Below are 12,082 nucleotides of genomic sequence, written 5' to 3'. Positions count from 1 at the left end.
TGGAGTTGCTAATCATAAAGCATTTGTTTCCCCTACATCAAAGGCTGACTTGGTGGAGGGCCTTTGGTTCTCGGACCGTAACCTGTGCTTCTGCGTTGTAGTGCGCTTCTGGCCCTGGGACGCTGGGGAGCTGCTTTGAAAGCCGTGTGGTCGTTGTCTGTGAGAAGATGATGAGCCGAGCCTGCTGGGCAAAGTCCAAGCATTTGATCCATTCAAAGACTTTCCGTGGAATGACCCTCTTACACCTGGCTGCTGCTCAGGGTTATGCCACCCTAATCCAGACCCTCATCAAATGGCGGTAAGGCTGGGGTGCAGATGACTCGTGGTCGTCCTCACCTGTCAACTTGCAACTTCCTCTTGAGCATTTCCACTAGCGGAGAGAAATCTGGCCCTTCAGGGAGCATGATAGCCTGTGAGCAAAGGGCTTTCTCTGAGGACAGTTTCCAAGGGAATTGTATGAACTTCTGCCCAAGAAATACTGAGCAAGGTGCTAACTAAATGTTGGACTTTTTATTTCCTCTGGGCTCCTGGCAAAACAGAGAGTCCAAACCACCCTATGAAATTTGGGACTCTGTATTTCTTCACATCGGGGATGTTTAGATGCCCAGTTTGGTTTCACCTTTGTGGGGTTGTATAATGTTCTGGTATTTCCTTTTAACATTGATTAATCGTGCAGTAATTGCCGGTACCATCCCTTACAGCACAAAGCACGCAGATAGCATTGATTTGGAACTGGAAGTTGACCCCTTGAATGTGGACCACTTCTCCTGTACTCCTCTGGTAAGGAAAGGGTTCAGTTATTCTCCAGCGGTTTTCTAGGCTGGCATAGGGATGTGCCTGGTTCCCTTTGTGATCCTTCATTGACATATGACATTTATCAGAGCTACTTAGTAATAAATGTTTTATGGCGCCATTGAGATTGCCAGCAAGGACCAATTTGTCAATTGGCAGCAATGGCAAAGTAAACTATGTTTTTAACTCTATTGAGAAAGCTTGCTTTGTCTTCGTGTTTTGTAGATGTGGGCATGTGCCCTAGGGCACTTGGAAGCTGCTGTCGTGCTGTACAAGTGGGACCGTCGGGCCATCTCTATCCCTGACTCTCTGGGAAGGCTGCCTTTGGGAATTGCCAGGTCAAGGGGTCATGTGAAACTAGCAGAGTGTCTGGAGCACCTGCAGAGAGATGAGCAGGCTCAGCTAGGACAGAACCCCAGAATACACTGTCCTCCAAGCGAAGAGCCTCATACAGGCAGCTGGATGACCCAGTGGCACAGTGAAGCCATCAGCTCTCCAGAAATACCCAAAGGAGTCACCGTCATTGCAAGTACCAATCCAGGTAAAAATTCAAAGTTATTACTTCTCAGAACTTGACAGATTTTCCATTTGCTTTCTTGCAACCACCCTCAGAAAAGTCCATATGATAGTCACATATTTTTTTTTTTTTATGTTTCTGATTTTCCTTTTAGCTGTAAGAATGCCTATTGCTTCCTCCCTCCCCCTCCCCCCACAAATGCAGAAAGTAGCAAAAAATCTATGTCCATGCAAGAAAGAAATGCACATTTTGGAGGAGGATTATCTGAATACAGTATATGCTGCTGGGGAATAGTTAAATGTTAGGGAGATGTGTTAAGTTCCCGCTTTGCACTTTGTGTCTCTCAGGCATAGAGAAAGTGTTAATTCTTTAGGATTCCTAATTTTATCGCCTGTCCTGACTATCCTTTCTACTGTACTTTTCAGAGCTGAGAAGACCTCGGTCTGAACCCTCTAATTACTACAGCAGTGAGAGCCACAAAGATTATCCAGCTCCCAAAAAGCATAAATTGAACCCTGAGTACTTCCAGGCAAGGCAGGAGAAGCTGCTTTCCACTGCACTGAGTCTGGAACAGCCAAATATCAGGAAGCAGAGCCCTAGTTCTAAGCAGTCTGTCCCCGAGACAATCAGCCCCAGTGAAGGAGTGAGGGACTACAGCCGGGAACTCTCCCCTCCCACTCCAGAGACTGCAGGATTCCAAGCCTCTGGATCTCAGCCTGTAGTAAAGTGGAATTCCAAAGATCTTTACATTGGTGTGTCTACAGGACAGGTGACTGGAAATCCGAAGGGGACCAGTGTAGGAAAGGAGGCAGCACCTTCACAGGTGCGTCCACGGGAACCAATGAGTGTCCTGATGATGGCTAACAGAGAGGTGGTGAATACAGAGCTGGGGTCCTACCGCGATAGTGCAGAAAATGAGGAATGCTCACAACCCATGGATGATATACAGGTAAGCAGGGATGAGGTAAGCCTGCAGAGGCTGGGGTACCCGTCACAGCTTCCCTGATCTTTGCAATCAGTTTCCAAAGGTCATGTGATTTTCTCACCGGCGAAGGGTAGGAAGTGTGGTCTTATGCACGAGAATGTTGGAGTATCTTCTTTACTTGGGCCATATGTGCATTCAGTGACTCAAGCATCGTGAATCGGGCCTGACCACCAGTGACCCAGGTCTCAGCAAAGCCTCCCCTCTTCGCACCAGCTCCTCAGAACTCGCTCATCACCCTACATAAGTCTTCTGCTTCCTCCTTGCATCCAGGGTGACTGATTTCACTGTTTTAAGTACTAGTTATAAGCGAGTCACTGCCTGATACTGGCTTGAACAGGAGGCCTGTGGACAGAATTTGGACGATCTAAGTGAATGGGTCAGCACAACCATCATCTAGCCATCGTAAAGGGCACATATGGTGTGAGGCTCTCATGAGGTACAATGATAATTGACTGCCCTTATAATAAGTCTAGAAAATCCAGGGGCCACCCCCATGGCCTGGTGGTTAAGTTCGGCATGCTCCGCTTTGGTGGCCCTGGTTCAGCTCCTGGGCACGGACCCACACCACTTGTCAGCCATGCTGTGGTGGCGACCCACATACAGAATAGAGGAAGATTGGCACAGATGTTAGCTCAGGGCGAATCTTCCTCAGGGAAAAAAAAAAAAGAAGAAAATCCAGAATTCTTTTAGGGCATTAAACTTGCTGTAGATTAAGAGAATATATACTGAAGTAAACTTGAGGTTAGGCTGTTAAGTGAGTAAATTCCATTAATTAAAATATACTATGTGGGGCAGGACCAAGCAATCTAAGAGCATGTGTTTGACTTCCTCTCTTTCCAACTTCCCATTGATATAACCCAAAACAAATGTCAAAGGAAAAGCTCCCACAAGGAATTCAGTAGGGCACCCATGCCTTTGGAGGTGAGGCAGCGAGAGGAGATGCCTGGAAGAGGTTGTATCCCGGACAGCATTCCTGGGGAGAGGTCTGATTGCTGAACTCTCCTGTTCATTGCGTCCTGGGGTGCCCTTCCTGCCAGCCCTCTGCCATTAGCACAGGGTGAGAAGCTTGCATGCTCATCAGCGTATCACTCCTTGTAGGTGGTGAGGGGCTCCACTACTGATCTACCAACCACTGCAATCATGGAGAGGCCTGCCAGGGAAATAAAACAACATTTTAGACAAGGGGTGGGCAAATTTTTCTGTAAAGAATCAAATAGTAAATATTTTAGGTTTTGCAGGCCATACAGACTTTGTCATGACTGTTCAATCTGCTCTTATAGCACAAAAGCAGCCTTAGAAAATATAAATGAATGAGTGTGGCCATGTGCCAATAAAACTTTATTTACACAAACACGTAGCTGGCTGGATTTGACCTTCTATAGTTTGCCAAACCCTGTTGTAAACAGTTTCTGATGGAACTCATACCAAATATCAACACTAAGCAATCTAGAACAATATTTATAAATATAAACACATAATAATAAATCACCAGACTGTGAAAATCAGCAGCTCAAAATCCAGTTGAGCGTGCAGAACAGTGCTGTATAGTAGAAGGTTCTATAGGGATGGAAATGTTCTGTATGTGCACTGCCCAAGAGGGCAGCACCAGCCACGTGTGGTATTGAGCTCTTGAAATGTAGCTAGTGTGACTCAGGGACTGAATTTCTAATTTTATTTAAGTTCAATTAATTTGTTTAAATATCCGTTGAGTAGCACAGCTTTATAACAGTTGGCCACTGAAGCCGAGTTAATACAGGAAATAGAAAGTAACCTAAAAAAAAATCTACTTTAATTTTCACTGAGCCTTGAGAGAATAATACTTTGCTAAATTAAGAGCGTGTATCTATGAAAAAAGCAGCAATCTAAAGAAATATTTTAGCCAAGTGAAAAAATAACAATTAAAAATAATGAAATAATTCATGAAATGGCAAGCCAGAGTTCATGGAGGAGTGAACAATAAAACCGGTAAAACTGATGTCTGAGTAATTCTCAAGAGTGGGGTTGTACACACAAGGCAGTTGTTTAGAGGGGATTCTGTAAAAAGAAGAAGAAGAATGTTTAAACAATAACCTAGAACTAAAATCGCAAATTATTTTAATGAAACCAGGGAGCTGGGGAAGTGAAGAAGTTGAAGTGCATTCAAGTGGCTCTCCCGTTCAGGGCAGATCAGACTTTGTTCCACTTGTGACACTGATAGATAAGGATAGGCTGAAATGCGCTTGTTAGAAATGTCAAGGTAATGTCAAGGTAACGTAAAAACAGGCCACAGAATTTCTAAGTCATTGAAGGGGGCAAAAGGAAAATTGGCCTCTCTGAGAGAAGTTCAGGAACGGTAACAAAGAGAAAAGCAACAACAGAAATAATAAACAGAAAACATAGTATTGTAAGAATATTTCCAAACGTGATTCATTCCCACTTTGATAACTGATAATTCTATTAAAAGATTCTCAGATTGGGTAAAAAAGAAGGCAAAATTGACTGTATTCTGCTTGTAAAAGACAACAAAAATGAAATGAAACAGAAAGAAATGAAAATGAAGCAATGGGTAAAGATTGACAGACAAATGAGTATAAAAATAAAAAAGATAAAAAGTACAGTTCAAGGCAGATAGTATATACATATAATTTATCAAGGAGATATGAGTCATGAACCATTGTGTACCTAACAATGTAGCTTCTAAATATTAAAGCAAAAACTAGTAAATACAAAGAAATGTGGAATTATAACCATGGTCATAGTGAGACTAACACACTATCTCAGAATTTGTCAGATTGAGTAGATATAAAAAGGATATAAAAAAATGAACAATACAATTAGTTTGATTTAGTATATATAGTATATATATTTAATATATGATATAATTATGTAGATATATGAATACACATAGCAAATATACGTATCATTGTTCTTTTCAGATATCCAAGACACATTTATGAAAATTGCTCATATACTAGGACCCAAAGAGAATTTAAATAAAAACCCAGTGCTGCACATTTAAAGGCTTTCTTCTCTGCTCACAATCCAAGAAATTTAGAAATGAATTATGATTTTTAGGTCCAACTGCTTGGAATATTATTTGGTTTAAAGTCATTTAAATTTCATTGCCTTTTGCAGCCATCACAATAAAATATCAGATTCTTGGTATCTCAGAGTAGACGTCCCATTATTATGATGTTAAGGTGTTCTTACACTGATACGTGTTTATAAAATGGAGGATTTGAGGGGTGACTATATATTATAACCTTTAGTCTCCAGAAATTCCACTTTTTAGTACTTTCATGGAAAAAGAATCAAGGTAGGACTTACTTCCTCCTGTTTGAGTCACAAATCAAGAGGGCTAATACAGAAGGAAAAGAAAAGCTGCAATATTTTTTCCCTAAATGTTGTTGTTATTTCTATTACAATAATCGTTCTTTGTTGAAAAATTAGAAAATTACCCAAGATTAGTGTTTTTAACGCTTTATTGAAGCATAATTTATATACCATAAAATTCACTTATTTAAGTGCTCAGTGTGATGAATTTCTGTAAATTTGTATAGCTATGCAATCATCACAGTACCATTTAGAACACTTCTATCACCCCCAAAAGTTCTCTCTCCCCATTTGCAGTCAGTCTCTGCTCCCATTCCAGCCCTAGGCAACCACTGATCTGATTTCTATCCCCCAGAGTTTTGCTTTTTCTAGAAATTTCATATAAATGGAATCATAAAATGTGTTGTCTTCTGTCTGGCTTATTTCACTTAGCATAATGTTTTTGAGGTTCCTTCATGTTGTAAGATGAGCATTTTGTCACCTTTGTATAGATCCTTTCAGAACATTTTCAATTCACTTAAAAACGTGAATTGAAATTGTGCTGGGGCCAGCCTGCTGGTATAGCGGTTAAGTTCGCACGTTCTGCTTCTGCAGCCCGGGGTTCGGATCCTGGGCACCTACTCACCACTCGTCAAGCCGTGCTGAGGCAGCGTCCCACATAGAAGAAATAGAAGTACCTACAGCTGGGATCTATAACTATGTGCTGGGGCTTTGGGGAGAAAAAAACAAAAAGAGGAAGATTGGCAACAGCTCTTAGCACAGGGTCAATCTTCCTCAAAAAATAAAAATAAAAACGTAAAGTCCTGTATTTCAATTTCCATTTTCAAGAGATGTGCAAGGAAATTTTTAAGCACAAGGCCATATCCCTGATCCTGAGAAAATATATCTCACTCCAGAGTAGTTTTGAGGATTCCTAATTGTATCTATTAGGAATGTCTTTTGGGTGCAAGTATCAGCAAGCTAAATACAGTGCTTTAATTAAAAAATGATTTATTTTTCTCACGTGACAAGAAGTCCAGAGGTTCAGTTGTTCAGGGATGCCAACAGAGACCTAGATTTTTTTCTGGGTTTTCTGCTCTTTTTGTCTTTCCTGTCCATGCTTTTGCTTTATGGTTACAATTCGGCTGCTCAAGCTTGTCTCTGGTCAAGGCAGGAAGAAGGAGGAAGGAGCCAGAGTCGTCGATACCTTTCACCAGGAAAGCAAAAGCTTTGCCCAAAACCCTCTGAGCAGACTTCCGCATCGTCTCATTTTCCAGAAGTCAGTCACATACCCTCCCCATGTGCACGGGAAGATGGGAAGTCAAGAAGAGGATTATCATAATTGGCTTTTATATCATTCATGAGCTGTCCCCTGGGGTTTGGCACATTGCTGCTCGATACAAAACTGGGGTTCTCTCGGCAAGGCAAAAGGAGGACTTGGATATTGGTTAGGTAACCAGTAGTGTCACCACATTAATATGACAACTCTCTATAGAACTGCCCAGGCATAGTATCACTAATTGACTGGTCCTAGCTGAGAGTAGAAACTAGGCACCAGCCAGAAGTTCTCTCAGACTTGACTGAAGGTTTTGGCCAAACTACAATTTGAAGATAATCAGGTCTCAGATATCCGGGTGAATTGTGTGAAACCTTACAATGATGTTGGAGTGCATTGGATTGAGGTGTCAGTTCGCCCTCCCTTACTTCTTTCTTTCCAAGGTGGGCGAGTGGAGGTGAGCCTGTAACTTCCAAGATTCCTTTCTAATGTGAGTGTTCTGTGAACTCCGGATTCCAGGTGAATATGATGACCTTGGCAGAACACATCATTGAAGCCACACCTGACCGAATCAAGCAGGAGAATTTTGTGCCCATGGAGTCGTCAGCATTGGAAAGACCAGATACTGCCACCATTAGCAGTACAATGAGCTGGCTGGCCAGTTACTTAGCTGATGTCGATCATCTGCCAAATGCTGCCCAGATCAGGTCAGTAAAAGTCTGTGGGTCACTACCCACGACAAATTCCTGGATGTAATTGGAGGCATGGGAGACTAATTGGATTTGAGGAATGCTGGATAATATAAGACCTTATTCAGGAAGCAAGGAAGCATTAGGGTGAGTTCCACTGCCACTTTCAAGGCACTCTCATGTCCTCCCCTCTTCCATGATTTTTCTCCCCATGTCAGAGCATATGAGATAATGTATCAGAATACTTCCCCCAATTCCATCACAGTTTCATAAAGGCAGGATAACACTATCCTCAGTGGGTTTAGTATTTAGCATAGTCCTAAAGTCGCAATAGGTGCTCAGTATGAACCTACTAATTGAAGTCGGTACGTTTAGCAATTTACCTGACTGAACAAAGCCATGTTCATAATAGTCCACAGTGGCTCCTGGTGGATACCATCTTGTGTCATTGATCAATATGTAACAGGTTGTGCAAATCAATCACCAGTCTCTCCCCTGTCTCCTCTTGTTTCAGAAGTGCATATAACGAGCCTCTAACCCCTTCTTCTAACACCAGCCTGAGCCCTGTAGGCTCTCCAGTCAGTGAAATAGCTTTCGAGAAACCTAGCCTTCCCTCAGCCGCAGACTGGTCAGAATTCCTGAGTGCGTCGACCAGTGAGAAGGTAGAGAATGAGTTTGCTCAGCTAACTCTGTCTGATCATGAACAGAGAGAACTCTATGAGGCTGCCAGGCTTGTCCAGACAGCTTTCCGGAAATACAAGGTAAAATAGAATAGAGTCCCGATGTTGTGACATTCTTAAGATTAGGAAACATCAGAATCATTCAAACTAAAATGTGCCATTTCTTTTTTTTCCTCTGAGTTTATAGAATTTTTATTTGAAATTATCACATCTCATGAAATTATTAATAATTTTCAGAAGCTTTAGTAAAATGAAACTGACCGGTAATGGGATGGTTATCACCATCTCAACTTATTTTTGGTAATGGTAACGGACATTTATTATTTAGTTAATGTAAAATAAGTTGACACCTCTGCCATGAGGAATTTATGACCCAAAGCAGGGGTTTCTAACTGGAGGCCTCGGAATGACTTTAGGCAGCCCATGAACTCCTAAAATTTTATGGTAAAGCATCTCTATGTGCATTTTTGGTGAGAGAGGGCCCATAGTCTTCCACAGATCCTCAAAGGAGTCTTTTGACTGCCCTGAGAAGGTATTAAAAGCCATTAATTATTAATCTAAAAGCAGAGTACTTGGGGTTATCTTAGGAAAGCAATGGAGATCTGGCAATTTATAAGGACAAGTAGTACAATACCTAACTTGTTAAATACTTTGAAAATGAACAATTTTTTAGGTTCCAAATATCATGGTTCTCTTTAGAAGCAAGAATGGTTGAAGATTTATTCTGTAAATTCATTTTTCCTAATTTATACTTATAGTTAATTATCACTGTATTTTGGTAAACCTGGTGTCTCAGTTCTGAGAAGTTAATTGAATGAGTAATGATTCTATTTAAGTCTTAAGGAAGTTGACATTTCTTATACTAAATCATTATTGATTTGCTTTTCCTCACTTTACCCTTAAGGGCCGACCCTTGCGAGAACAGCAAGAAGTGGCTGCTGCTGTCATTCAGCGTTGTTACAGAAAATATAAACAGGTAAACCACAGTTTGGGTTACAATAGGAAATGTGCCTCGCCCAGACAGCGCCAGACCCCCGAGGATTCTCGGGTGTGGTTCAGCCAAAGAGAACTACGTCCAGTGCCCCATTCAAAGGCTGACTTTGAATTGCCTTGATTAAAAACCAGAGGAAAATGCTCCAGATGGAAAGAAACAAAAACACAAAAACCCAAAACCATTTGCAAGTAAACAACTTGGGCCACAAAATAATTTTTGTTCACGTTGTTGGCCTTTTAGTGTTTTCACCTTCCTGAGATACTGGTCTGATACAAAGAACGTTCTTTGTGTTTGAAGTGAGGTTCTATGTTCCAGTAATTCACCTATAAACTCTGTAATAACTAAAGAAGTCTAGGGAGTTGGATATGGTGGCCGGAGAAGATAAATCCTGGCTTCATCTTTGACCTTGGATTCTATAAGTTATATAATCCTTAGCCATTTTTCTTTTCAGCTTCTTCTTATCCATTTTTAAATGAAGCATTGTAAAAAATCTTTGGAAATCTTAAGAAGCCCAGAACATCTTAAACTGCTTTTGCATTCCTTAGTTGAGTTAAGCAAGAAGAATATCTTCGTAGTCTTTCATGCAGTATTACTGTTTCCAGAACAACCTGTGTGGTTACAAAACTCCTGTCAGCTGGCAAAGGGAACTAATGTTTATGGAGCACCCACTGTGCATCAGATCTGTTAGGCACACCGTCTCATTTGCTCCTTACAGTTACTTGAAGTAAACAGTTTTATTTCCATTTTATAGATGAAGAAGCTGAGGCTCAGAGAAATTACATAAATATCAGACCTTTTAACCAGCTAGGTGGTTACAAAAGATAAAAAGTTGCCCAGTTGAGTCTTGACTGGGTCATATGATAAAGTGCAGTCCCGTCAGTAGATTCTAGAACCTTTTATTTGGTTGTGCTTTAGGTAGGTTTTAAATTTTTGTTTAAGGAATAGTAAATGCTGAGAGGTATAATAGTCACATAGAAATTTGGGATTATGTTCTCTCGTTAGGATCTAGACCTTACTTTCATTTCTGATATGGGTTGCCATTTTCTCGAATTTCTCTAGGGTTAAGCCCTGTTAATGAGGGGGAGGGAAATGTCTGCAGCTTGTAGCCAGTTGAGTTCATGATCCCAGAAAATGAAGGTTTATTGTGTAAACGCTGACACCGCAGTCCCTGCAGCTCTGCAGCAGGAACATACTGGCTTCTGTCTGGTGAGCAGGCTTCACGTTAGCACGAGCGATGCACAGAATCGGTTTCAAGTCTGTGATTGCAACAGGTATTTATTCCAAAGTATGAATTTGGTGTTTTTTTTAAAAAAAAAATCTCCTCCCAAAGAAGTGTTGTCTACAACCAGAAGAGGGAAGGCATTATTTTTTGAAATATTGACAAATATTTTGGAAGATGGAAGGCATTGATATAGCCAGATTGCCTTTTTTTGGTTGGGAATTTTATTGATTCTGGTTTTTAATTTCATTATATTCAGCAATCTAACATTAATCTTGTATTTTCTGTTTCTCCCCCAAGCTGACATGGATAGCCTTGAAGGTAATGATATACCCAAGTCCTCTCACAAACCATTCCACCAGAGTCACAAACTTCACACCCATCACCAACAACAAGAAGGGGCCATTAAGATGGCAGGGTCATGGAATAGGCGTACTCCCCTTGCCAGGCCACCTAACCACAGTGCATCTATCCCCTGGGGACCACGTGGTTATTCAGTTGGAGTGGGTTTTGGCAGTAACAGTCATTGGACATTTTTTCTTGGCCAGTATCAATCTAAATAATCCATCCAAGCCCATTACCGTGAGCCCAGTGACCCACTAAGTAAATTCACCTTTTTCCCAACGTGCTTCACTGTGGCCCAGTGGGTTCTGAATGTGCGGTGTGCACAGGCCAAGGTGATGGAAACCACCAAAGCTCTGTAAGAGATAGCATTCTTATCTTAAAAGACTTTTGGACAAATAAAAATGTAAAGCAGGTCAGATAAGACTAAAGAGGATTCTTGCAGAAGGGTCCTGTATCTTGAACACTCTGAGAAGTCAGTTTCCTTCCCTCATTCCACCTCATACATGCAGAGATGGACTTAGGCACAGGGGTTTCTGAGGAATATTTTTCCCTGCGATGGTAAGTTGCCTTCTTGTAAGCAAAGTGCTTCATTTTGACTTCTTGTCCCCAGAGTCGTATTCTATTTCATTAGCAAGTTGGACAGAGCATTTTTAAACATGGAGAGTTCTGCATTTTTAGTGCCTAGACACTGAAGTGGAAGAGAACTCATTCTCCCGTGCCTTTGTCCCTCACTTTTACAGCTCTGCAGCAGGCGGGGCGGAGGGCTGCTGGTACTGGCTCCTGAGCCGTCCCCGATTCTGTGACGGCCTTCCGGGTTTCATGGCCTCACCCCTGTGTTGCTCTTATGAGTGTTAATCTTTTGCAGGTTAGAACGGCTTAAAGGTGTCAGCGTTTCATGATAAGCCTTGTATTTGGGACCTTGTAACTCAGAAATTTGTCATATGGAATGATAGTTAGGAGTCAAATGCTGACTGCTGAGTAGACTTGTGTATGGTGGGAATTGAGAGGCATAAAAATGTTCATTAAAAATGTTTCAAAATTGGATAGTAAATATCGTAAACATTTTTAATTTTACTTCCTAAATATCTGTTTAAGATTCTTAAATGTCTAAGTTTATTGCTATTAAAAGTTTTTTTCAAGAAGGGCAAAAGATTTTGATACTTTGAGAAAAAAGCACATTTCAAGCAATATATTGTCTGAAGGCATTTAGGAAAGGTAGGTGAAGATTCCTAGTTCGCCTCTTTAGTGATTAAAAGCAAAACAGGGACTCTGATAATAAAGGGAAAAAAGTGGT

At 41.2% G+C, this 12,082-nt stretch overlaps 1 protein-coding gene across 2 annotated transcripts in view; it reads left to right on the top strand.

Annotated features, from left to right (window-relative positions):
• CAMTA1 (calmodulin binding transcription activator 1) overlaps nt 1-12,082 on the top strand; it is an 868,791-nt gene that overhangs the window by 840,784 nt on the left and 15,925 nt on the right. For both annotated transcript variants that reach the window (XM_087446886.1, XM_087446888.1), the window contains 7 exons: nt 102-298; nt 702-780; nt 1,018-1,333; nt 1,735-2,258; nt 7,381-7,568; nt 8,065-8,311; nt 9,135-9,206. In XM_087446886.1, coding sequence (XP_087303012.1) covers nt 102-298; nt 702-780; nt 1,018-1,333; nt 1,735-2,258; nt 7,381-7,568; nt 8,065-8,311; nt 9,135-9,206 — 1,623 coding nt within the window. The remainder of the gene's footprint in view (nt 1-101; nt 299-701; nt 781-1,017; nt 1,334-1,734; nt 2,259-7,380; nt 7,569-8,064; nt 8,312-9,134; nt 9,207-12,082) is intronic.

Source organism: Ceratotherium simum, chromosome 22 (assembly GCF_057802395.1).
Source record: "Ceratotherium simum simum isolate JZ-2026a chromosome 22, ASM5780239v1, whole genome shotgun sequence".
NCBI lineage: Eukaryota > Metazoa > Chordata > Mammalia > Perissodactyla > Rhinocerotidae > Ceratotherium > Ceratotherium simum.
This window is presented reverse-complemented; position numbering and strand designations above follow the sequence as displayed.